Here is a 27,104-nt window from a genome sequence, read left to right on the forward strand (position 1 = left end):
TCTCCCTCTGCGTTGCTCCTGCTGCTCTTCTTGCCTAAATGTGCAGCTCCACCCACCTCACCTGCAGAGCTCAGCTCAGGGGCTCTATCCCCATGTGACCTTTACCCCCAGGAGAGCTGGTGCACACTCTCTCCTTGCACGCATAACACTGCATTTTTGTGATGTTCCTTTTCCTCCCCTCCCCCAGTGGGTGATCCCTTTATGGGCAGGAGTGTCTTGTGTGTCTGTATCTCTGTCCCTTGCACCAAGCCTTGCACTGGGTGGGCGCTCAGCCAGCATCCACCCCCTTCCTCTCTCCCGGCACTGCAGCCTCACCCAGGGCATTCTGTCCCATGGAGACACTTCTGTGTGGAGGCGGTGGGGCCATCCTCGGCCATATCAGCAGAGATGAGGAGTCCCTGCTTCCCTCTCACGCTGCTCTCCTGGCCTCCCTGGCCTCAGCTGCTCTCAGGGTCGTGTGTGTGTTTCTTAGGGGTCTGCCTTGGTGTTCTCCAGTCTGTGCAGGGGGACCCAGTGTCTGCCTTGGAACAGCTGGATTTCTCTGTGAGAGCTTTTCCTAAACCCCACCTCGGTCCTCCCAGCAGCCCTGTGAGGCGTCATTTAAGGGAGAGAGTGGGGATGGGAGAACTAGAGCGTCCTGCCCAGATGCATGGCGTGGCTGAGTCCATGTTCCAGCCCAGGCCTCAATGTGGGTCCTGACGCCCCTCCGACCCCACTCCTGCTCTGACTGGGGTGCCACCCTGGCCTCTCCTCAGACCCCTGCCTGGGTTCTTCACCAGATGAGAGAGAATAGCTGGCTCAGGGGCACGATGCTCCCTGTTCACTGATGTTTGGATTTGCAGGTCCAGCACTGGCAGGGTGGCCCCTCCCCTGCCCACACTGCCTGCAGGGGGATCCTGGTCCTGGAAGAGTCACTGTGCGGCTGTGAGGGAGACCAGGACCCCTTTCACTCAACTTTGCCTTTTTAATGTAGAAAAAATTCATTCTTTTCCAAGGCAGTTACACACTAAGGAGAAAACCCCAAATACAAATTATTCTAAGAAAGTCTAGTCCCAAATCACTGCTTATTCCAACCCTGATTCACTTCAGTCCAGACCTGAGTCAAAGCCCCTCCAGAGACCTGTCTTCATGGTTCCAACCCTCAGGCTTGGGACACCTGGTGTCGAATGTCCTCATTTCCTTCTCCCTTCTCCCTTCTCCCTGCCTCATCTCTATGGCTCCACAGCCAGAGATGATCTTGCTTTGAGCACATCCCTCTGCTCTGAGAGGCCGCTCAGCACTGGACTCCATCATTCTAAAACAAACAGAATACGTGAAATTGTCCTGCAACAGCACATGCTTCTTCAATACGATGTACGGTTATTATCAGAAGTGTTAGTATAATGGAAATCCCATAGGGTTTCAGTCAACAGGCTGGGACCAAATCCTGATCCATCGACATTGGATCTTAGATTCTGAATCAGAGATCAGCGCTAGTCTAGATACAATGTTCTGTTTCCTGTTCCTTCACTGTTTTCATGTATCCTCAGCTTTATGGAAAACCCTGTTACATCCTTAGAGTTCACGTAAAACCCTCTCCAGGACTCAGACTTTTGTCCGTGTGAAACGGGGCTAGTACCTTCCAGCCAGGGTGACTGTGAGACATGATGAGATGACAGACCCTACGGAAAGGGCCTGTGCAGAGATAGATTCAGTGCTGGTTCTCTTCTCACAACCTCTCTGGTTTTCACTTCCTGTTGAGGAACAACATTTATGCAGCAAAGTGCACATGGATTAAGGGCAGAGTCTGGTGAATTTTCACAAACAGCACAGACCTATGTAACCAGACCCCTGAAGCCCCCTTGAGCCCCTGTCCTTCTCTGTTTTAATAGTTTGGAGAGTAATGATGTTGTCATCCATAGGAGAGAAGCTGTCCTAAGGAGCTTCTTGGAGACTCTGTGTGTGTGAGTAAAAGAAGTGAAGTTCTCAGAAAGTGACAATGTGCTGCTGGGTCCTGGGTCTCTCCTCAGAATGTCCAGGTGAGCAGAGAGTTTGATGACCTCGCCAGTTCAGTGAAGGTCACTCTTCCAGGGCTTTGCATAAAGACTGCTGCCCACAGAGTGGATCACAGAACAGAGTATCTGCCAGCTTTCAGCCCATCCCCACCAGCGTCTGCCCCTAAATGACTGTGGAGTGTGGCTTCCTTCTCTTGCATTGACCGCTTCAACTTCCATGTGGAAGGTTCTCAACCTCGCATGACTTGTTATCACCTGAGTCTGCACTGAGTCCCCACATCAATGGGGGGGGCGGCGAGGTAAGTCCTACAGAGCTGGCCTTCACAATGACACAGACACCTGTAACCTCCTTGGCCCCCATGCCCCCTGCTCTAACCTGGGCCTCCCTCTGCTGTCGCTCATTTGTGTAACATGAACTTGTATGATGTGCTGCACGTTGAGCTGGGCACTGGGTCAAAGATGCCCAAAGTCACTGCCTGGTGACCTCAGGAGATGATGAAAATATAAGGTCGTGTGCAGCCAGCATCCCCAACCTCAACTGGCAAGAATGCAAACTGACACAACATTTTTGGAAGGTAATTTATCATTATACAGCAAAAGCCTATGCCTTTTGACCCAATGGTTTGACTAATCTGTTCTACAGAAATAACCAGAGATACAGCAAAAGATTGATACCTAAAGTTGTTCACTGATATGCTGTTTATAATATGAAAACTGGAAATAATCTAAATACCAAATAACAGAGGATTGGTTAACTATGAATTGGATCTCTGCAAACATTAAAGCCAAGATTTCAAAGAACATTTAGGAATTGTGAAAATGCACTTGATTGGTAAAGTGAGAAAATTCAGATAAAAAATCACATGGTTTGCCTGGCAGGTCCTCAGAAGGGTAAACATGGAGTTGACTGTATGACCCAGAAATTCAGCTCCTAGAGAAATGAAAGCATATGTCTCCACCAACACTTGTACACAGATGTTCACAGCAGCCTTCTTCATAATACCCACAAGGTGCTGATGTCCACCAGTGATGGATGGATAAAAAATATGGTACACCCATACACTGGAATATGATTCGGCAACGAAAGGGAGTGAAATTTTGGGTGATGAAAATGTTCTACAATTGATTATGGTAATGGTTGCACACCTCCATGTATATACTAAAAGAAATTGAATTATGTATTTTGAATAGGTGAATTCTATCTGAATAAAGCTGTTTAAAGGAGAAAAGAATGGAGTCGCACGTTACTACAGCAATGGATCATCTAGGAAGAGGAATGTGTCCTGCACAACATGGATGGACCTTGAAATCTTCTGCTGAGTGAAAGAAGTCAGTCACAAAAGACCACATTGTAAGACTGTGTTTATACAAAATGTCCAGAAGTGGCAAATTCACAGAGACAGAAAGCAGGTTAGAGGCTGCCCAGGGCTGGGGAGGTGGGAGGGATGGGAGGTTGGCAGCTAAAGGGTACGGGTTTCTTTTGGAGATGGTAACAATGTTCTAAAATTGATGGTGGTGATGGTTGCACAACTCTGTGAATGTACTAAACACTATTGGATTGTCCATCCCTTTAAATAGGTGAATTGTATAGTATGTGAATTATATCTCACGAAAGCTGTTACCAAAAAAAAAAAAAAAATCATACTGCTTGATCCAAATTGTGTAAGAAATTGTATGGATGTATATACATACACACACAAAAAAGCACCAAAAGAACCTCTGGCATGCTAATCATGTTTATCTCTAGGTTGTGAGTTGATGTATTTTAATTTTCTTTATATTTTCCTGCATTTTCCACACTTTCTATTCTAAGGAAGTGTTACTTTTAGAATTAGAAATATAAATAGTACTTAGCAACACAACGTGATACAGGCTGCAATTCCGTCACATCCGTGGCCTAGTTGACGCTGTGAGGAAGGAGGGTGTTATAGACTGAATTTTGTCCCCCTCAAATTCAAGTGTTGAAGCTTTAATTACCAGTGTGACGCTACTTGGAGACAGGAAGTAATCAAGGTTAAATGAGGTCATAATGGTGGGGCCCTGACCCGATAGGATGAGTATCCTTATCAGAAGAAGCACCAGAAAGCTTGCTCTCTCCCCCTCCCCCATATGAGCCCAGCAAGAAGGCAGCCCTCTGTGGGCCAGGAGGAGAGGCCTCACCAGAAATCAACCCTCCCAGACCTGGATCTGGGACTCCTGGCCTCCAGAAGTGTGAGATGTTGACTGAGGAAAAATTCAGTACACTTCAAATAGCAGATATTTCTTTGGGCAATTAGAATTACAAACTGGGAGACACAGATTCAGGCAGAAAACCAAAATGTGTTCAACAGAAGACAAAGGAGGCAAGGGCTTATAAAGTCCAAAAGAAAATTACATGGATTGTTTTGCAGAATCTGTGATTGGCGCTGGCAACAACTGTTACTTCTTGGCTGTACATGATCAGTTGCTAAGGCCATCTCTAACGCAGGAAGTTCTTTTCTATGGGAGTAAGCACCTTTCTTGAAAAGAGGCCAAGATGACAACAGTGAAGCACAAATCAAAAGTTACATTCCATCTGGGTAGAGACGTGGCATGCCTGCATGAGCCCCATTTCTTTAATGGCCTCCCAGCTCCATTTTAGAATCCTTGGCATATGTTACTCCATTTTGTTCTCACTGTCCATATTTCCCCTTCTGATCAAGATCTTTCAGCAGAAAGCATCGTGGATCAACTGTGTGATATATTGATATTTCCCTCATTGGCAGGAAATCTCATTCCTGGGAAATCATGTCCCTAGTTTGGGGGGAAGCAAGGTGCTCAGTCATCAGTAGGAGTAATGCAGTCAGAGGCTCTGGCAGCATCTGGGCAATAAGGAGCTGGTCAGGAAATGAGGCTTAGGAACGGTCTCTATCTGGAAAAGTATCAAGTCCTTTGTTGGAGTTCAAGGTTAGTCAATAATCTCAAGTCACTTAGCAATCATTATTCTTGAGGTAGAGAAAGGCACACAGCATCGAGAAATGCAAATCATTAGTAGCATGAAGGCAAAATAAACAAAGCAGAACAAAAATCATTAATATAACTTGGAGCAGATCCAAGTGTGCAATACCATAAGAAGCTTAAATACAAGTACATTTAGCAAAATTCTAGCAATAATCATGAACAATATTTTAAGTCTTGATCTAATCTAAGCACCCACACTTGAAGGAAGCAGCTGAAAACATCAATAGGGAACCAGAGGGTGTCATTAAGAGACATTGAACAACAGAACTTCTGGGGGATTTTTATAGTTATTCCAAGTTCTAACTCACCCTCACCAGGAGAGTTGATGCAGGTACAGCAGGAGGTCTTGGCTATAGCACAGATGCCACCCTGTTCTACAAGGAGATAGTTGAGTGCCATTTGATTATCTAATTCCCCTCCCTGGGGAATTCAGTGGTCACTATTTAATGAAGCCTCAAGTGGTGGAATTTTCCAGTTTAGCTATGTTTAGGGATACATTTTGCATTAATATGTCATTAAGGACAACATGAATCCAAGGGACAAATCCTTGGCAATGGTAATCAATGGAGAGTAGATGGGGTGTAAAAGTGGGTCTCCAGGTCTGACCTAGACCTCTGAGACTGTGGTTGGGTTTCTTCTGTTATGAGAACTTGAAATGGAATATTATAGTATCCTAAAAGACATTGTCCTGCTGTATGCCAGTTTTCTAGACATTTGTAAGCTCATGGCTCCCCATAGTAATCACACACAAAGGTGTACCCAAAAGGGGCATACAAAATGCAGTGCCTTCTAGTTCTGTAGCAGTGTCAGTGGTCAGGAGCACTTGGTAAGTTCCTTTCCAATGGGGCTCCAGGGCCTTAACCCATCCAGAAAACACACACAGTGCCAAGAACATATTGATGAGCCATAGGAAGTGGCAGTTGAATCAAGTCCAGCTGCAGGTGCTCAAAGGACCCAGCAGGAGGAGTTCTGAGGCCTCTGGGGACAGAAATAGTTTTTCCTATAGTGGGTGAGGGCATGTAAAAACTGAAAAATGGGATTTACCAGAGAACTGGGAAGAGCCCAGTGGCCATCTTGGATTTTCCATAGTCCTGTTTGTTGAATTTACAGCCATTGTTTTCCCACCTTAATTTCTCTGCTTCAGGAGCAGATGGTTGCCCTGTGCTAAGGACCTCAGTGATGAGGATTATTTTGGGCTGGTTACTTTTGAAAACTGAAGACAGGAAAGAGGCTCTGAAAAGTGGAATTTGCTTGCCCTTTGATGAGAGACATTTGCATTTGTGAAGGAAGTCTCCGTCTGTGGGGGTGTCTCCCTCTCTGCACCAGGATGAAGGGAGGATGACCTTATCTCTAGAAACTCTTGATGGTGAAGCATAGGACATCCTGACTTAACTCGATCTGATTCTTATGTAAAGTTATAGGAGTCCCCCCCCCAATAATCAGACCCCACCTGCACTGATACAATTTTAACACCTTTTCTTTTTTTACATATTCTTTCCTTTGTCTTGTAAAGAGATAACTCACATACCTATGCCTTAAATTTAGCCCTACCCTCAACCCATGTTTGCAGCAGTTCCTCCTGCCCATGGGTCATTTCCCCATGCCTGCAGCTCTTTATTGCCCATGGGTCCTATCCCCACACTACTCCATACTATTCTCTGAATAAACGAGCACTACTGTCAGACCTCAAGAGTCCAAGAAATCTTTCTTTTGACTCCTCGGCTCACTGAGCCCACATCATCAGGATGGCAAAAGTCTGGCAATGAGGGACTATTCTTTGCAGAGGCAGAATGAGCTTCATTTATGTAGGTCAATCTTTATAGATTCTGTGGTTGCTGCCTTTGCATGAAATTCAGCTAAAGAACTTTCCTGATATTTAGTGTAAGCCTCAATTTTGATGACAGACAGCACTTCTTCCCAGGACATATTAGACTCCCAGGAATTTCCCATAATTTCTGGAACTCTTATAATATACACTCTTAGAGACATAACATAAAGAAGGCTTAATGTTATTTCTTACTTGACAACGTTTCCCATGTAACTTAATATATCAAATAAACCTAATTATTTTAATTATCTTTTTATAAGGAGAGAAAACCAATCTATTGAGATGTTTCTGGGATCCTCTGAAAAATCCCAATATTAGACACAGGTCAAAGAAAGTCTTCATTTAGAATCTGATTTTGGGAAGTTTGTCAAAAATATCAAAGAAGGTCTTAAAATACTTGCCTAAATAGGATCACTCATCACTATGAAACTTACTATTAACTAATCTTTTCACTTAGGTGACAAAAAGATTTCAAGACAAATATAGAAGGTTACAAAGCTGCAAAACCTTAGCTCTTTGTAGTAGGAAAGACTCAGCTTTTAACATAAAGCACAAGAAATTTTTTTGATAAAACATAAAATCCTTGCCTTTTAGGCAGGTTTCTCAAAAGTAAAGAAAAACTTTTCCTAATCTCTTTATCAGGAGTAGATTAAAAGCCCAAGAAAATTTGTCCTTATAACAAACACAGAGAGAAAACCAAATTCTAATTTTGCAGCAGCTTATTTTTTGATGTTAAAACTCATTTATTTAATGAAATTCATTCCAAACTTAGCCAGCTCCACCATGCACAAGACTCTTTTCTCAGGGTTTCTCTTCCAAAAACTTTCCCTTTTACATTTAGAATTTGTCCTTTCTTCCTTCCCATAACCCATTTTACTTCAGGACAAATTTGCTTTCTTAACAAAAATATCTCCATTTCTTATAACTTCTTTTACTGAAAACATACATTTTCTCATAGTGGAAATTTTTTTTACTGTGGCACAAGACGTGTTTACTAATAGATCCAAACATCTTTTAGTTTTTCTGTGGTAAGAAGCCAAACATAGATAAACCCCTGTTCAGTAGTTAACATTTTCCTGTTCTATCTGTTTTTTTCCCTGTTCTATCTTGTCTGGAGATCTGTTTTATCCTATCTAGATATTCAATGAATTTTCCATCATTTACTTTCATTTATCAAAACTCTAATGTTTCAAGTTACCAAAAGATTTGAGGAAGTTATTTTAAAGTACACATACCGGAAAACATAATTATTGCACTTAAAATTCCTTTTTTGACAAACATCTATATAATTCATTTGTTCTTAGAAATCATACTTAGATTATTCATAAAAATCTCATGAGAGATTAAAGCAGTTAGCTATCACTTTAGCTAATCTTTTTCTTGCTGACAAATTTCATTACAATGATGACATGAGCTTATCTGATTAACAACCCAGATGGAATACAAGTTGTATGTTTCCATTATATCCAGTGCTGGTAGCTCTAAAGACATGCCTATTTTAATTAAACCAACAAACTTAAGCAAACTTTTATTGACCAAAGATTCTTTTATAGCATTATAACTTGAAAAACATTTGGGTTAGTTTCTATTGTATTTAGAAATAATTTATGTAAGCTCTTACTTTAAGTTCATTAGATAGAACTCAGTTTAGAAATCAGTTTTGGTAATACCATCTGGAGGTAGAAAAATATCACTCATATATAATGTAGGTACATAAATATAGACTGACACAGACAGAGATCTTACAGCTTTTAAAATTTCAACCATGAATCAGGTACAACACAAAACTCAGTAGTTTATAAATAACTGTGTCTCTAGCAGATGGAACAAGTTAACGTCACCTGCTTAAAAGTTTTTGTTGTTATTGCTAATATTTGCCGAGGAGCCTTTTAAGATTTATCTTTGCTGCAGATAAGGAGGGGATGAAGTAGATTTGGGGAGGGAGCCCCTCTAGCAGCCTGCATTTAAAAGGAAAGTTTTTCCCTTTTCTTTCTTTGACCTCAGGCTTCACTGATTGAGGAGCCAGGTTGAGTCTCAGGTGACTGTGGGCTGTTATCTCCTGGGCTGTTTACATGCTAAAGACAGGGAAACATTTACAACTTCAAAAGACAGAGAGAAAAAATGCAAGTTTGTCCCTAGGGCTTTCAGGGTAATTGGGGTTTAAACTTTTCCTTCAGTCTCAGGAATTGGGGATGCTCTAATAAGGATGCTCCTGGTGAGGGTCCAGGCTTTGAGTCAGATGGGGAGGTGTCAGGATCAGTGACAGGGATGGTGGAACCTGAGCTGCCTGTGGAGCTGCATTTTCAGTTTTGCAAAGATTTGTGAGATGAGGACAGTTGCTCTCAGTGCCTCAGAAATTGGGTTGTAACTTAAATGACAACAGAGGTGGATTTACCCATCCAATTACATTATCCCTAATTTGCTTCTTTCTCTCTGGGTGCACAGTTTTATTTTAACTTACACAAGAAAGTGTGGGGGACTGGAATTGACCACCCCAAGATATGTCTCTTTGGCATGAGGATTATTTGGGGCTGGTTACTTTTAATAAACTGTGGACAGGAAAGCAACTGAAAAGTAGAATTTACTTACCCTTTGTTAAGAGACATTTACATTTGTAAGGGGAAATCTCCATCTGTAAATTTGTCTCCCTCTCTGTACCAGGAAGAAGGGGGATGACCTTATCTCTAGAAACTCCTATCAATACACAATGCAAGGACTTAAATCTGCATAATAATCTTATTCCTGTTTATTGTGCTTGTCTGGTAACCTCCTGTAACTGACTGCCCCCACCCCCAACATCCTCCTTTGTCTTTAGCTGGATATGATATTTAAGGTGGGGGCTTCAGTCATTTTGGCGAGTTGATCAGCTTGCCTGAGCCTCTCCCAGTATACATGTTATAAAGCTTTGTTTAATTTTCTCCTGCTATTCTGTCTCATGTGAATTTAATTCATTCTTTGGCCAGAAGAACACAGAGAGGGTAGAGAAAATGTCTTCCTCCCCTACACCAGTCATCAGGCCATGCTGTAGTGACATCCCACATATGAAATAGAGGAAGATGGGCACAGATGTTAGCTCAGAGCCAATCTTCCTCAAGCAAAAAGAGGAAGATAGGCAACAGACATTAGTTCAGGGACAATCTTGGCCACAAAAAAAAAAAAAGTTCATGTGCTGCTGGATGAGGATGTGCATGAGGCCCATTTCCTTCATGGCTTCCCAGCTCCATTTTAAAGCCCTTAGACCTGAGTGACTGTTTCACATTCAACAACCTCAATCAGGTAACACACAAGGGGCCAGCTCAGGGGAAGCACTGGTCTCCCCACTTCTTACTCTGCTCCTCTGTTTACCAGGCTCCATCGCTCTCTGACACCCAGCCCTTCCTGCCCCTGGAGCTCTTTCTTAGAAACAGTTTGATGCTTCATCTTTGATTTTGATAACAACTTTATTCTCATACCGTAATGCTCACCAGCTGAAAATGTACACTTCAGTGGGTTGTAGTATAGCCACAGAATTGTGCAGCCATCGCTACCATCTAATTTCAGAACGTTTTCATCACCCCAAAAGGAAACTCTGTCCCCATTAGCAGTCTCTTCCCATCCCCCTCTCCCCCATCCCCTGGGCACCACTAATCTACTCTCTGTCTCTATGGATTTCTCTATTCTGGACATTTCATATCAAAGAAATCAGACAATATGTGGTCTTTGTAACTGACTTCTTTCACTTAGCATGATGTTCTCATGATTCATCCATGTTGTATCACCACTTAATTCATTCTCGTGGACAAATAATATTCCTTGTATGGATATTTCACATTTTATTTCTCCATCAGGAGTGGATGGACATTTCAACTGCTTCCACTGTGGGGCTACTATGAGTAATGCTGCTATGAAAATTCATGTACAAGTTTTTGTGTGGGCACATGTTTTCATGTTTAGGGTACATACCTAAGGGTGGAATGGCTGGACTATACAGTAACCTCATGTTTGGCATTTTAAGGAACTTCCCAATGGTTTTCTAAATCAGCTGCACCATCTTACATTCCCACCAGCAGTGTGTGAGGGTTGCAGTCGCTCCACATCATCTTCAACACTTGTTCTTCTCTGACTTTTGACTGTAGCCATCCTGGGGGTGCATCACACTGTGGTTTTGATTTGCATTTCCCTAATGACTAACGATGTCAAGAGGCTTTCCACATGCTTATTGGACGTTTGTGTATCTTTGTTGGGGAAATGTCTATTCAGATTATCCATTTTTAAATTGGGCTATTTATCTTTTTATTGTTGGTTTGTAAGAGTTCTTTCTATATTTGGGATAAAATCTCCTTATCAGACATATGATTTGCAAATATTATCTCCCATTTTGTGGATTATTTTCTTTTCACTTTCTTGATTGTATCCCCTGAAGCACGCAAATTTTTAATTTTGATGAAGCCCAACTTGTCTATATTTCTCTTGTCTTGCTTGAACTTTAGTGTCATGTTTAAAGAAACCATTGGGAGGAGGGAAAATGGGTAAATGAGGCCAATTATACATGATAGATGGAAACTGCAGTTTGGTGGTGAGCATGCTGTAGTGTATATAGATGTCCAATTCTCATGCCATACAGCTGATTCCTATACAATGTTATAAACCAATGTTACCTCAATAAAAACAAAACCTAAAAGAAAGAAAGAAGCCATTGCCTAACACAGAGTCATGCAGATTTCCTCCTATGTTTTCTTCTAAGAGTTCATTGGGAGTTTAGCTAACCTACTCCATAGCATTGCTGCCTCAGCATCCATTTTGTGTGACCAAGCAGCCTACAGGGGCCTAAAAGTGGCACTAGCCCCTCCCAAGAGTGCATGCCCTAGATAACCACCAGCAGAGTCACAAGTCAATGGAAGTTCCTGATATGACTCCTGCCACTGCCCTTGTCAGAAGCATTCTCCCTGTCTCCCAGGGCCTTCCCCCTGTGTGCCCCTTAGATAACAGCCCTGTGAAACTTACCAAAACCTCACTTGGTTTGAATTGACCAATCCTGACTTAGGCCGGGAACCCCAAGCCTCTGAATGCGAACCCCAATAAAGACATATGCCCCAGGTTCCACCCTGCTCTCTGCCTGCCCTCTGCCTTAACCTCCTGGTGTGGCCCCTCAAGGTGTGCTGTGGACCTTCTCCAGGACCTGTGAGTAACAAACTTCTCTATTTCCATTCCTTTGTGCTTTGTTGTTGAACTGAGGTTCACCATCCAATACCCCCCAGGGTTTCTACTTAAAAAATGTTAATCTGACAAAGTCACAATACCTATTACAAGTGTACCTCATTCTATTGTGCTTTGCAGATATTGCAATTTTTACAAGCTGAGGTGCACAAGAAAATGGAGAATAACCCCCTTTTTCCTTCTGGTTCTCATGGCTGGTCAAAGAATTAAAAATGACATAAGGGGGGCTGGCCCCGTGGCTGAGTGGTTAAGTTCATGTGCATGGCTGCGGTGGCCCAGGGGTTCTCAAGTTCGGATCCTGGGCGTGGATGTGGCACCACTCATCATGCCATGTTGAGGTGGTGACCCACATGTTACAAGTAGAAGGATCTGAAACTAAGATATATACAACAATGTATGGTGGGGGGGGTTTGGGGAGACAAAGCAGGGGAAAAAAAGAATATTGGCAGCAGTTGTTAGCTCAGGTGCCAATCTTTAAAAAAAATGACATAAGGCAGGTTATCAGGAGAAAATCAAAGTTTAATACATGTACATGGAAAATTCACATGAGACTGAAGAATTCCAAAGACAGTCAGGCAAAATGAGGTGTATGTGTCCTTGTCGACTAAGGAGAGGGAGATAGAGGTCTGAGACTTCAAGGGGGAGAAGGAAATGTACGGGAAGATGAAAAGAGGTCATATTTGGTAAACAAATGTTTGCATTGTCCCATCTACAGACAACGGGACCTGAAAGAGATCTTTTGGTAAAATGGCCCTTGCTAGATGCCTCCCTGCCCCCCACACCTAGAACTATCTCCCTCCTGGGACAGGCCCTTCCAGCTTAAATTCTTTTAGGCAATTTGGAGGAAGGTCAAATGTTCTTCCAGAGTCCTCTGAGCCTTGACTATCTTCATCTTGAAATAATCTGCACACCAGAGTGGCACATCTTGGGGTGGCCTGCCCTGAACACCATCAGTTCCCTCCTCTGAAACTTCCCTGGAAGTTTCACATATTGAAAGCTGAGCTGGTGACTGTGGAGAGAGAAAATGAGTTAGTAGGGAAGTGGTGAGAAACCTGCAAAGGGAGAAAAGAACAGATTAGGAAGAGGATGAACAAGCAGAAAGGAAGGGATCAGGGCACATCTCCTCACATGCCATTAAGCCAGTTCCCCATCCTGGGAATGAGTCAGTCCAATGAAATGGGTGAGCTTCATTCACCTGATGGAAAATGCGAATCTTCTCTTTTAATAGATGGACGTTAGGTATTAGTTGCCCTTTTTGGTTCACATAAAAGCAACATTTTTCACCAATGACTGCACAAGCTCCTCCTTGCTGGGCAGGGTGTTCAGAGCACGTTGATTTTGGAGGACCACAGAGGCTAGGCTGTTAATCTGTGACTGCAGTATTTTCAAAGTCTGCATGGTGGTGTTGAACTTTTGTTCCATCACCACAGAGACATTTAAGATTGCTTTTCAAACTCATAATTTCCAAAGCTGGGAAATAACACTCTCAATGCTGAGAAGAACTAGGAGTTGTGACACACAAGTTGATTCTCTATGATTTCTCAATTGACACACTTATGTGCCACAATCTTATGAACAAAGGAGCACGAGTTTACGATGTGGATGGCATTTAGGGTGGAGTGTCTGGAGACAGAAGGGGCCAGTAATCCAAGTCCACATCATCGTGGCCAATTAGCTGAGAGACCTTTCTATAGTTTGTTGCCACATAAAATAAAAAGACCAGGGGCCAGCCTGGTGGTGCATGGGTTAAATGCACATGTTCCGCTTTGGTGGCCCAGGGTTCGCTGGTTCGGATCCCAGGTGCAGACATGGCACCGCTTGGCACACCATGCTGTGGCAGGCATCCCACATATAAAGTAGAGGAAGATGGGCATGGATGTTAGCTTAGGGACAGTCTTCCTCAGCAAAAAGAGGATTGGCAGCAGTTAGCTGAGGGCTAATCTTCATAAAAAAAAATAAAAAATAAATAAAAAGATCAGTGTGGTTTACAGACAAGGTTAGAGGTGAACCTCTAGTTCCCAGGGTCTGGAGTGTTCCATGACCTTTGCCACTGGTACTGTTAGTGCCTAAACATCTCCATTTTCCATGTGCTCCTGTCAATCTGGGAGAGCAGAACAGATGCAGAGTAGCTGGTAAAGGAGGCCTGCAGCCTCATTTGGGCAGCTATAAAGGCTGGTCCTGTCACCTGACCAAGTGAGTCCAGAGTTTGGATCCACCCATATATAGTTCATGGTATTGGGCAGCTTAACCACGTGGGCAGCTGCAATACCCCACGTTGGATAACGGTGGCTTGTAAGCCATCCAGAACATGTGGTGATTTGGCAAATGTTTGTGCCAAAGGGAGTAGTGTTGGAGTCACTTACAGTTTCCTTGAGAGGTTTAAAGATGCCACCTATGGAATCAAACCACAGAGTCTGATTGCAATATTGTCCTGCTGTGTCATCTGGGAAAGGTCCAGTGTCATGTTTACTTTCAATGCAAAGGAAACAATTTTCACCTATTGTCTTTCTCTGGGAAAGGGATAGTGCTAGAGCTTCTCTAGAGGTTTTCTGGGGCCTGCATGACTCACCAGGAGAAGAGGCAGAGTGATGTCTTCCTTGTCATGGACACCATACCCTGTCGTTCATCCATCTTCCATGCTTAGTCCACCAGGTGTTCACATCAGCAGTAACAGAGACCAGTTCAGGTTCTTCTGTACTCTCTGGCTGTTGACATAAACAACAGTCAGATTGATTAGTTAGTGTGGCCAGGGTTTGGTAAACTCGCTTAAGGAGGTGTTTGGTCTGTGCTCAACCTGGTGAGGAGGAGAGGGTTAGTGAGAGCAAGACACAGCTTGGAAAAGAGCCCTTAGTGGAAGCTTAGAGAGGGGGAGTGGACAGATAGAGACTAGTGTTCTCCAGCCAGCTTTCTAGTAAATGATTAAAAAGAATATATATGTTCATTAATGGGAAAAGAGTTGTATGTGTGTGTGTGTCTGTGTGTATAGAAGTTTTAAAAGCAAGGGGGGAAAATAAGTGAAAGTGAGGTTTCTTGATCCATGATCTTGGCAAAAGCTGTTTACTCCATGAGGCCAGCTGCTTCTGGGGCCTGGGAATTGGCCCTGGAAATCTTTAGTCTAAGGTCACCTGTGGGGACTTCTCCCAGTTGTCTTGAGAGTGATGTTTTGGGTCTGTTTTGGCGTGGCTTGCATGGATCCAAGAAGATTTTTCCTATATTTTGATGGCAGCATAGGTAGTCAGTAGGACTTCATAAGGTCCTTCCCAGTGAGGCGACAGTGCATTTTTTCTTCTAAAGACCTTGATGTACACCTGATCTCCTGGTCCAAAGGCCGACAAGTCTTGTCAGAAGGTGGGAGCCATGCCTCTTTTACGTGTTGATGATATGCTTCAAGTAGACTAGTTAATTTGTGTCTATAGCTTGTCATAGCACCAAAATGTTCACTTAAGTTCCCATAATATTCTCTTAATCCAGGCATGGAAGGCTTAGATGTCCCAGTAGGCATGGACATCTAAAAACTATTTCAAAAGGAGTCAACCCGTGTCTCCTATTTAGAATATTCTGGATCTTTATAAGGGCATGGGCAGAGCTTATGGCCATTTAAGTTGAGTTTTGTGGCAGACATTTCCTAAGTCCTTTTCATGTCTAGATTTTTATGTTCCACTTGCCCCGATGATTGATGATTGAGGGTGATATGGGGAATGAAATTTTATTGCATAGCCCAGAGTTTCTTCAAGCAAGTGGCTACCTCTGCTGCACAGTGAGCTCCTCGCTCTGCTTCAATCCGGAAAGGAAGCCGGAACAAGGAACAGCTGCAGTTGTTAATTTCTGTCCCACTGTTTGGCCTCTGCACGTCTAGTTGGATAGCACTCAGTGCCTCCACTAACCATGCAGACGATGACCAAACAGTGAGGACAGCCTAAAGATGAGGCGAGGCTGTAAAGTCCATTTGGAGTGCCGCACAAGGCAGTGTGGGCCCGGGAGGGCTTCCTGGCACACACTGGTGTCTCCAGAAACTTGGTGAGGTTGGCAAGTGGTGCACTGGGAAATAATTGGGTCAGAAATTGTGTGGATGCCAGGGAATACCAATTTTCTTTTACTTCCTTGACTGCCCCCCATCTACACATGTGTCCCATTTGGAGGGAGATAAGTTCCAGCCAAAAAGTCAAAGAAAAGGAGCTACAGGAAGTCCCTTTGGCCCAGTATCTAACCCATCCGATCCTTGTTTGGTGCAATGTTGTATCCAACTGTCTTTTTCAGATTGTGGGGCATTTGCCTGATAGTTAATAATGTGAGTCAGGGATAAAGGCAGGTTTGAAAATTGGGTGGAGAAAGGACAAGGGGTCCATGGTGAGCTGCACATTTAGCAGCTCTGTCAGCCTGTTGTTTCTTGAAGATTTGACATGAGCCTCCTGAGTGTGGGCTGAACACGGAACAATGGCACTTTGCGAAGGGAGGTTAACAGCTTGTAATAGGGCAGCAATCGAGTGTCTGTTAGCAATGGGAGTTCCTCCAGAAGTTAAGACTCCAGGTGATTTCCAAACTGTGCCCACAGCATGGCAGACTCCAGAAGCACATGTGAAATCCATGTGAAGAGTGGCAGTTTTCCCTTTTGTTCACGTGCAGGTTCTAATGAGAGCTATGATCCAGCAGCTTGGGTGATTTTACAGTCAGCAAAGAACAAGCTTCGAGCATTTCATGTGGGGAAACCCTGGCATAACCAGTTATTATGTTTCCCCAGAAACTCCATGTATAGGAGCCGTCACAAAACAGAAGTAAGTCTGGGATTTCTAAAGGGATGTCTGAGAGATCCTCTCATGGCTTTGAGACCATTTCTATGTTGCAGGGCAATCATGTGGGATGGAGTGGGGCTCTCCATCATCAGGGATGGGTAATAAGGTAGCTGGACTCACAGTGTTACAAGGATGTAAGATGATGGTAGGGTTAGTTAAGAGCACACTTACAGGTGGTGTGTGGACGTGTAGAGAGGTGTTGTGTCCTGCGAACTTGTAAAACAGCAGACACACCCTGGGGAACATAGAGATGACTGGGAGTGCCTAATGTTAGAGTACTGGCTTAGTCAGGGTGACAGCTGTAGCCACTGCACATAAGCAGAGGGCATACCCAATGCCACAGGGTCTAGCTGGCATGAGAAATATGCTGTAGGACATGTCTGAGAGGCAAAGACTGTCCTAGAATGGGGGCAGCAGTTCAGTTATTTTCATGGCAGTAAGATGAAAAGGTTTGTCAAAGTTCGATAAGCCAAGAGCCAGGGGTGTGGACAAAGGTAATTTTAAGGCTTCACAGGAGTTTAATGGCTCTGAAGGCCGGGAAATAGGCTGTGGGGTGATGTCTGGGAGAAGAGCAGACAGAGGGTTAGCAAGGGCTGCAGAATCAAGAATCCACTGGGGCAGTAACCAGCTGCCCCTAGATGTTTATGTAGCTGTTTCTTCATTTTGGGGAGAAGGGTGGACAAAGTGGACTCAAGGCATTTGGGGTGAGCTGTTGAATGCCTTGACATGGCTCCTGTCCCGAGTAGGTCCCAGTCATCTGCACCCACTGAGGTTTAGATCTGGAGGCTTTATGGCCTCGAGCAGCTCGTGCCTTCATGAGAGTGAGGGGTCTGTAAGGGCTCCCTGTTTACAGAGTAGAAAGTCATCCACATACTGAACAGGACGGCCCAGGGCCTCTCAGCCACATTCAGACCCTCACCTTACCAGCGTCTTGCCTGACTCCCGCAGCCCCCACACCTCCCAGGGTCGAGGGGCCTGGATGGTGCCCGGCTGGTGGAGTCCGTGTGCTGGGATGAGGGATCAAGGAGGGTGTCTGCAGCAGTGAAAGTGGGTGGGCTCTAGATAGCCCCCTCAGACCTAGACCTTAACCTCCACCCACATCCTGAGGTCACCCCGGTGACCTGGGCTAGTCACTTACCTGGTGGCCTGGGCTTCCTCATCAGTGAACCGGGCACAGTCATAGGGCTTCCCTAGAACCTGGGGAGCTCTGGTCTTGACCGTGTGAAGTGTGGGCAGGGTGGGCTGAGTGCACGGGTGACTGCGAGGCAGGGCCCAGCGCTGGATCTGGTACCCAGGAGTTGGGTGAGCCATCCACACAGATCTGCAGCAGAGGTTACAGTAGGTGAGCTGCAGCAAGTCCTGGACGATGAACTCAAGCAGGAGAGGAGGCAAAGGCTCCAGTACATGAGAACAGGGGCAAGGAGCACTTACTCTGCCAGCAGCACTGTGGCAGTGTATGTTGGCACAGGGCCCAGAGAGCCCCCACTCCTGGCAGGTGCACTGATAGACCAGCCTGGCAAGGCAGGGGGATGGGGATGAATGTCTCAGTCTGAGGCCAGGTGGCCACCTGGGCATAGCCCAGGGCCACAGCATCTCTCCTGTTCCAAGTCCTGGAGGCCTGGCCCAGCTCCAGGGAAGCGTCATAGTTCTACCCTGCTCTGGGATCCCAGACCACTGGAGCGTTTCCTAGCCAGGCTCCCTGGGGCTACCCACTACTCACCCTCAGAGCCCCTCCCAAACACCCAGTCCCTTACCCAGGAGGCAGGACGAAGGGATCCCCACACTTTCCTGTGGCCTCCTGCCCACCCTGCTGGCAGGCCCTGAGCCTGCCTCATCCAGCCCTGCAGCTGCCAGTGGTTCCAGGCTTGGGTCCCCAGAGCAGGGTCAGAGCATGGACTGAAGGCTGGTCAGGACCCCCCTGGTCAGGACCCACCTGGACAGCCTGTCGCTCCTCTCTTACCCTTGTAGGTGCCGGTTTGGTGCTCCTCTCAGCTGCCCACCATGGCCTGGGGACTGCCCAGCACCACCAGCCTGGCACGCTTCTGCCGGAAGCTGAACCGGCTGAAGACGCTGGAGGAGCCCACCACGAAGAGACCGCAGCGGCGCCACCTGACCACGCTGGACCTGACCCTGCTGGGTGTGCGTGGCATGGTGGGCTCGGGCCTCTATGTGTTCGCAGGCATTGTGGCCAAGGGGATGGCCGGCCCCGCAGTGGTTGTGTCTTTCAGCATGGCTGCCGTGGTCTCCCTGCTGGCAGCCCTAAGCTACGCGGAGTTAGGGGCATGTGTGCCCCTCACAGGTTCTGCCTACCTGTTCACCTACGTGTCCATGGGTGAGCTGTGGGCCTTCCTCGTTGGTTGGAACATAGTCTTCAGGTACCTCATTGGTGGTGCCGCTGTGGCCAGTGCCTGGAGTGGCTATCTGGATGCCATCTTTAGCCACAGCATCCGCAGCTTCACCGAGGCCCATGTGGGCATCTGGCAGGTGCCCTTCCTGGCCCGGTACCCTGACTTCTTGGCTACTGGTATCCCACTTTTGGCCTCCGCTTTTGTCTCCTCTGGAACTCGCATCTCTCCCTGCCTTGACCACACCCTGTCTGCCATCAACCTGGTCATCATCCTCTTCATCATCGTCCTGGGGTTTGTCCTGGCCCGCCCGCACAACTGGAGTACTGAGGAGGGCGGCTTTGCACCCTTCGGCTTTCCTGGCATCATGACTGGTGCCGCCATCTGCTTCTATGCCTTCGTGGGCTTTGATGTCATCGCTGCCTCCAACGAGGAGGCCTGGAACCCAAAGCGAGCGGTACCTGTGGCCATCGCCATCTCACTTGGCCTGGTGGCTGGTGCCTACATCCTCGTCTCCACTGTGCTCACCCTCATGGTGCCCTGGCATCGCCTGGACCCTTACTGGGCTCTCGCTGATGTCTTCTACCAGCGGGGTTATAGCTGGGCGGGTGTCATTGTGGTAGGTGGTGCAATCTGCGGTAAGGGGCCATTCCGGGCAAGGTGGGAGGGGATGGGATGGTGGGGCCCTTTCTTAAGCCTCCAGGGAGCACATCTCTATGTGCTGGTAGCTGCATCTTGAGCCCACTGGGTCTATGACCTAAACTGGGGTTCCCATTCCTGGGTGGTGAGGGGAAAAAATCCAGCACCCACATACACTCAGGCTCACTCTCAGAGCCCAGACAAACTCACACTTGTGTTTCCAAGAGGCCACCCATGCCCTGGCCCCCAGCAGCAGCCCCTGGGAGCCTGTGCACCAGGCTGACCTCTCTCCCCCCGCCTCTGCCACAGCCATGACCACTGCTCTACTCAGCTACCTCTTTGACCTGCAAATGATCGCCCATGCCATGGCTGCCGACGGGCTCTTCTTCCAGGTGTTTGCCCAAGTGCATCCCCGGACCAAGATGCCCGTGGTGGGCATCCTGCTGTTTGGGGTCCTCATGGCCTTCCTGGCACTGCTGCTGGATCTTGATGCACTGATCCAGTTCCTGTCCATCTGCCCACTGCTGGACTACACATTCGTGGCCACCAGCATTATCGTGCTACGCTTCCAAAAGCCCCATTCATCCAGCTCCTCGGCCTCAGGCAGCCCTGAGGGCACTGAGCCCGGGCAGCTGCGACCAGTCCTGAGGCCCTACCTCCGCTTCCTGGGTGGGTGCAGACCTGGAGACGCTGTGGCTTGGGCCCTCGGTGTCCTGGTGGCCTCAGCCATCACCCTGGACTGCGTGCTGGTCTTTGGGGACTCGGTCCTGCACCTCCCGCCCTGGGGCTACACCCTGCTGCTCCTGCTCAGCTCCGCCACGTTTCTGCTCAGTCTCCTCGTCCTGGGGGCCCACCAGCAGCAGCGCCGGCAGGACACCTTTCAGGTACTTCCTCCAGCCAGCGCCCACCGCGCTCAGCCCAGCCGGCTCCCTTCACCCCTTCCTCCTCTGCCATGGCAGGGTGCACCAGGGATGCAGGGCGGGGGAGGCCAGTACCCCACACCCCTCTCTCTGCATGGCAGGTGGGCCCTTGTCTCTGGAATCTCCAGAGGCAGAGAAAGGCTCTGTGGACTCCCAAGAAATCAGGCCCTGGGCCAGCAGCCCTTCCCTGCATCCCAGCCCAGCCCTTGTCCCCTCAGGTTCCCATGGTGCCCCTGACTCCCGCCCTGAGCATCCTCCTCAACATCTTCCTCATGCTGCACCTGAGCTACGTGACCTGGCTGAGCTTCTCCATCTGGCTGCTGATTGGTGAGTGGGGGCCTGGCTGGGACCCTGGGGGGCTGCAGGGGGAGGGCAAGCAGGGAAGCAGAGCTGGGACCTGCCCCTCAGGCTTGTGCCACCCTTGTAGGACTCACGGTATATTTTGGCTACGGCATCTGGCACAGCAAGGAGAACTCCAGGAGCAGCTAAAGGTTGACTGCCACACACAGCAGCCTGGAGGAGACAGTGCCGGCCCTGCAGACCCCCAGCCAGGCACCAGCCCAGGAGCCCAGACATACGGAGCAGCCCTCTAGTCCATGAGGACCGCTGGGGCCTGCCTGCCCTCCCCCACCTCCTCGGGAGGCCAGAGGGGCTGGCAGCCCCTTTATCTGGGGCAGCTCAGGTTTGCAGACCTACCCAAGCCGGGGGGTCCTCAGGACCTCAGGACCTTAGCCAAGGTGCCGAGCTTTGAGTCTTTGGGAGTGGGCCATGGCCAGTGCTGGTGTGGTGGACTCTGCCCAGTGCCTTCCAGTTTATGACCAACTCCAGCTACCTGGGCAGATTGGAGTAGGGCGGGCAGGGAAGAGGTCCGAGCCCCAGGGACCCACAATAGTAACTGCTCGACCAGCCATGTGGCCTGCTGCCATGTCCACTGTGGTGTTCTTTGTGGCACTGAGCCCTCACCTACCCCTGGGATCTAGATGAGTGTCCCCAATCCACAGCAAGGGAGTTGAGGTTCCATTAGGGGGAGGTGCCAGTGCTGGGACAGCCCTGAGTCAGGGACATGGCCAGGCCTGGGTCCAGGGGTCCTGCCCTTGGGGCACTGCCCTCTGCCCAGCTCAGAGGGGAGCTACACACACCACCCACAGTGGGGTCCATGACAGGGTGGGGCTAGGCTCCCTCCCAGGCTCCCCTCATGTCCCCTGGGGGGCAGATCCAGCAAGTGGAGTCTGGCCCCGAAGGAGGCTGCCTAGAAAAGCAGTGCAGTTCCAGGGTTCCCTCAGTTTCCCAGGGCCCCCAGAGAGCAGGGCATGTCCTGAGCCCTGCTCCGGATGGAGAGGCCCTCCTGCCCAGGCACATGCATCTCTCAGGCACAGGCCCATATGACCCAAACTATCCCCTGGGCGTGCACCCACATGCAGACTGAGGCAGCAGCTGTTTCCCAGCCCAGGGCTGCCTGCAGCTTCCAGCAGCCTCTCTCCCTGCCGCCCCCTCAGGGCTTTGTGACAAAGGCTCGGGATGGGACACACATGGGCAGGTGGGTGCACAAGCACCTGGGCCTGCTCCAGGGACCTTCCAGCCCACCTGTGGTGCTGGGGACCCTATCCTTGCAGGTCCTCAGACCCACCCTGCACCCCCTGTGGTCTCCCCAAGGTCATGCTCCATCTACCATAGACACCTCTCCCTCCTGTTCCTGCCTGTGAGGACCACACAGGAAGCCGTTGGCTTTGGCAGCTTTACTCATCCACTCTCTGCAGTCTCGACATCACTTTCTTTGGGCCCCAAGGACAACCAGGGACATGTGACCCCACTCCAAAAACTGGGTCTCAGGGCTGTGATCTCTCACCCCAGCCCTTCTGTGCCCCCCTCCATGGACACTCTCTTGGGGGTGAGAGGCAGCAGGGACCCCAAGGATTTGCTGAGGCTCCAGATGCCAGATGATTCCAGAAGTTTCCCAGCCTGAGCCCCAGGCCTTCCCTCCCCATCCTGGCCCATGTCGCTCCACCAGCAAGCTGCCTGCATGGCCCTGCTCACCAGGGACCCATGAGGAGGCAGCCCCTTGTTTCCCTGGCATGGGTACCACAAATCCAGCCCCTCCCTGGGACCCAGAGAGGATTGGCTCCTGCAGCCCCGGCCCTCCCCTCCTACTGCGTGTCCAGGACATGGGGAAATTCTCTAGCAGACAAGACTCAGGCCCCCAGGGGGATTCCAGAGACTGAATTAGTTCAGCCTGCTGGGGGAGGGACAGTCTCTCTGGCAGCTGAAGGGTGGAATTCTGCCCCCACCACCTGCCCTGGTCCTGCTAGGGCTTCAGCCATTAGTCCTCAAGGTTAGGCCCCCAGACTTCTCAGTCCTGTACCCCCAACCCTGAACCCCAACCAGCAGAGAAAGGCTACAGGCCTCAGGAATGGGCCAGGGAGTGCATGCCAGGCCCACCCTGGTGACAGTGTCCAGCTCCCAGCAGCAGCGGTGGGGGTAGGTGCTGGGTCCCCTCTGAGGCAACTGAGCACCCGGATGTGGGGTGGGGAAGCCATCTGTCTGCTCAGGGTTGACAGTCCCCTTTGGGGCCTTTGCCTGCAGATGAAGACAGAAGGTCAGGGCTCCAGCCACCATCCTCTGAAGTGTACCCCAGGGTCAGGCAGGCCCACAGCCCCCTCCTCATGCTTGGTCCTCCAGTAGAAATGGGCTTCTCCATCCACGTACAACAGCCGCATGTCACAGAAGAAGGTGATCTGGGAGAGGTGGGGCAGACCCATGACCTGGTCCCAAACTGCAATGTTGTCACCTCCCCAGTCCTCACCCCAAGACTTGATGTCAGCTCAGGGGACTCGAGGGGGCACTTGGGGGGCACGTGCTTGCTGGCAGCCAGAGGGAGCCATGATGGCCAGACTCACCACACCCAGCTGAGCCGCTCCAGTGCCCAGAGTGAGGGTTGTGGGGATGAGCCCCAACTTCCCTGCCTGAGAGAGACCTGGGCTGAGCCTCTCTGCCTGTGGCTGTCACCCCCTCCCGCCCCTCACCCCTGCCCACCTCCACGTGCCCTGGTCTGACCCCTACCTGCCCAGTGACGAGGTTGTGGAAGCAGATCCTGTAGAGCTGAGCAGGCTCCAGACCTCCATACCTGAGGCCTCTCCCCAGTGAGCAGCTGTCCTGGGGCAGGAGAGAGTCCAGTGGCTGCTCTGCCCACTCCTGGGTGGCCTGGCCCTCACAGGCCTCATCTTACTCATCCACTGACTCCATCCACCCCAGCCTGAGTCCTGGGTCTCAGCCCTGTGTCACTGCTGAGGACACAGGGGACAAGCAAGCTGGGACCTGCCTCTCACAAGCTCCCTGCCTGCTGAGGGGACAGGGACAGAAGGGTCCCTAAACAGACACTGGCAGTAGGGGTGGGGGAGGTGGGGCAGGCCCGGGGCTGTGGGGTCCAGAGAGGGGCACTCACTCTCCCCTGGTAACCAGGGAAGACTTCCTGCCTGGAGCCCCTAAGTCTGGATTCCCAGGGCTCAGGAAGGAGCTCTAGGCAGAGACGGAGGGTGGGGAGAGCGCAGAGGGGAGGGGAGTAGGGCGTGGGTGGGTCCAGCCCCACGTGGTTGCAAAGAGCTGGGGGGCCAGCAAAGCCAGGCCAGGAGGGCCCAACGTTCAGTGTCACGGATGTCACCTCCAGGCCTGGTGGCTGTGTGCATGTCTGTGTGAGGGTGACGAGGTGACATGATGGGGCAGAAGGATGGGACAGGTGTGCTTAGGAGACTCAAAGACAGGACAATACACACATCACAAGATCCCTGAGTCCATCCTGGACCAGAAAATAAAAAGATTTAGGACAATTACTGACACAGCTGGGGAAATTTAAACATTAGATTTATCTGCCAATGTTAGTTTTCTTGAGTGTGACAAGAGGACAGTCGTCACCTGGGAAGGTCCTCATTCTCAGGACAGCGTTGAGAGGGGTGAGTGTCCAGATATCTGCCACCTACTTTCGAACGGTTTCCTGTGAAACCCATCTAAATATATCCATTTCTCTCTAGAGAGGGAGAGAAAGTCAATGGGGCAAAAATGGTGAAAAAAAAATAAAACCAAACCTAGTGAACCTAAATGAAGGCAATATCGGTTTTCACTGTACTAATCTTGGAAGTTTTCCTTAGATTTCTGTAATCTTTTAGACAGAACCTTAAGGGAAAAGTAAAAAGAAAGCCCCTTTGCCATGGAAGGAGGTGCTGGAGGCTGGGTGGAGTGGAGGAAGGGCTGGGGTGAGGGGTCCCAGCTGCAGCAGGGTGTGGGGACAGATGAGGTAGAGGCCAAAGGGCTCAGGAAGGAGGCTGGATGGGGCCTGTGCTGGGGGACCTGGAGCTGAGAGACCCCCTCCTGCCCTGGGACCCTCTCACACACACAGCAGAGCGTCCAGAGGGATCGGCCAGGCTGTGGTGTGTCCTGGCCACTGCAGGAGGACAGGTGGGGGAGGACCTGGCTGAGGAGCAGCGGGTGGGCAGTGGGGCTGCACCTGAAGTTGGAGCTCCTCTCCTGTAGCTGGAAGGAGTCATCGGGCTGGCAGTCGTAGCCGCCGGCATCCAGTCACAATCCCAGCGGACATGGATGCCACAGCACTGCCCTGCACACAGCGCATCACTGATCCACCAGCACAAGGGCCTGGGATCCTTTCCTCAAGGCCTCCCACAACCCTGCCCCCACATATCCACCAGCAATGCCAGGTCCTCAAAGATCCCTCCAGTTGAACCCATGAGGTCCCCAGTGTGGAACACAGGGCAGTAGGGGCTGAAGCATGGATCCTAGCAGCAGTGCTTGAAATAGATGGTGTCCCATGTCTGCAAGGCAATGGACCTGAGAGGAAGTGGGGTTGGGAGTTGGGCCAAGAGGGGACAAGGAGGATATGGGACCAGCCAGGACCCACCATGCTTACTTGGAGATGTTGAACTTGCTGAAGGAGACAGTGATTTTGACAAACAGTGCGAAGTTCTCAGCCTGGACCAGCAGGGGCTTCCTACAGGTATGGGGAGGTAAGGGGCAGGCTCTGCTGGTCCTGGGACCTGCCCTGGGTGTCGGGGACATTTACACAGTTTAGGTCACTCTCCATGGGACATCAGGCCTGCATCTCACAGATACTGTGGATCCCATTTAACACTACACATTGGCCCCTTTTGATGCCTTGAAAACACAAGACAAACTCCAGGCCTCCAATCCCCACAGGGCCTGGGAAAGGAGTGGGCAGGGGGCTGCTGGCAGAAAGAAGAGATGGAAAGACACCTGCATTTGGGAGCCACACAGGGTCCCAACCCAGACCCTTGAACCCCACTCCAATGGAGGCGCTGGAAGACAGGGCCCACAGTTACGGTGGCTGTGCATCCCCAACTCCCCTTCAGGACAGTCCTCAACAGCCCAGCAGGTCCCCAGTGGGATGGAGGGAGCTGAGGTGGTGAGAGAGCAGAGCTGTCCAGGCCCAGGAGGTGTCTCCCCTGCGTGACCCAGCCTTGCAGTCCCCAGGGACACAACCCTCCCATGCTTAACCCCCAGGTTCCCTGAGTTTGGGCACATGGGAAAGCTGGAGGGTGCAAATAAAAGGAGGTGGTCAGAGAGCAAGGGCAAGCAGCCTCTGGCCAGATAGGGGTGCAGCGCTGTCTCCCAAGGGAGAGTGAGACTCCTTCCCTCCTGACAGTTCTGTTCCCGAGGGAGCAGCAGTGACTCCTCGAGGCCCAGCTGTAGCTTCTGCCCCCATTGCAGGACTGGCCGCCTTGGCTGTGATGTCTGTGCAGGAGCTCCTTGAGGTGGAGACAGTGGAGTTTTGCAAGCCTGGTCTGGGGCAGGCTTGGCAGGTGTTTACTGCAGGCTGCGACACTACAAGGACACAGTGCATGTGCTGGGAGGGACCAGATGACCAGGCCCCTGAGAGGAGCTGGCAGGAATCCGCTATTCTCAGGAAGCCGGCTTGTCAGATCTGGTGGATTACCCAGCCCCTGTAGTTTCAAGGGAAGGGCTAGAAGCCCGGAGAGGAGCAAAGAGGATCACACGGATTCCAGAAAACACAGACCTGTGGCCCCAGCACAATTTCAGGACAGTCTACAAACCGAACATTAACTAGACGTCTCTGAGCATTTAGAAAGGGAAGAATGTTGTGTGTGTTTCCAAATGCCAGCACATCCTCTGTACACGTCCCTCACCTTGTATGAGCACAGTGCCAACCACGGACATGTGGCACCCCAGCCACTGTGGTGGGACCAACGACCAGGACTCAGGGGTCGGGGCCATACAGTTACCCTCCAGCCCAGCAAGCGATTCAGTGTTAGACTCAGTTAAAGAAAGATGTCACCGTGAAGGTAGGCTTCCAGGGCTGTGTCCTGGGTCCCAACTGTTCACACAAAATCCAAAACTGGGAAACTGCACATGAAAAACTGGCTAAGATGGTA

The 27,104-nt window shown here is 49.4% G+C and overlaps 1 protein-coding gene and 2 pseudogenes across 1 annotated transcript; 1 reads left to right on the plus strand and 2 right to left on the minus strand.

Moving 5' to 3' along the window:
- LOC124227205 (P2X purinoceptor 6-like) overlaps positions 1 to 18,098 on the minus strand; it is a 32,164-nt pseudogene extending 14,066 nt beyond the window's left edge.
- Positions 18,099 to 18,788: 690 nt separating this feature from the next.
- On the plus strand, positions 18,789 to 21,180 carry LOC124226916 (cationic amino acid transporter 4-like). The gene is made up of 4 exons (XM_046640729.1): positions 18,789 to 19,770; positions 20,081 to 20,655; positions 20,910 to 21,018; positions 21,119 to 21,180. Exons 1-4 carry the CDS (start codon positions 18,789 to 18,791, stop codon positions 21,178 to 21,180), a joined length of 1,728 nt encoding a protein of 575 aa, XP_046496685.1.
- Positions 21,181 to 23,001: 1,821 nt separating this feature from the next.
- Positions 23,002 to 26,889, minus strand: LOC124227206 (P2X purinoceptor 6-like; annotated as a pseudogene).
- Between the last annotated feature and the right edge of the window lie 215 nt (positions 26,890 to 27,104).

Source organism: Equus quagga, chromosome 15, assembly GCF_021613505.1.
Source record: "Equus quagga isolate Etosha38 chromosome 15, UCLA_HA_Equagga_1.0, whole genome shotgun sequence".
NCBI classification, from domain to species: Eukaryota; Metazoa; Chordata; class Mammalia; order Perissodactyla; family Equidae; genus Equus; species Equus quagga.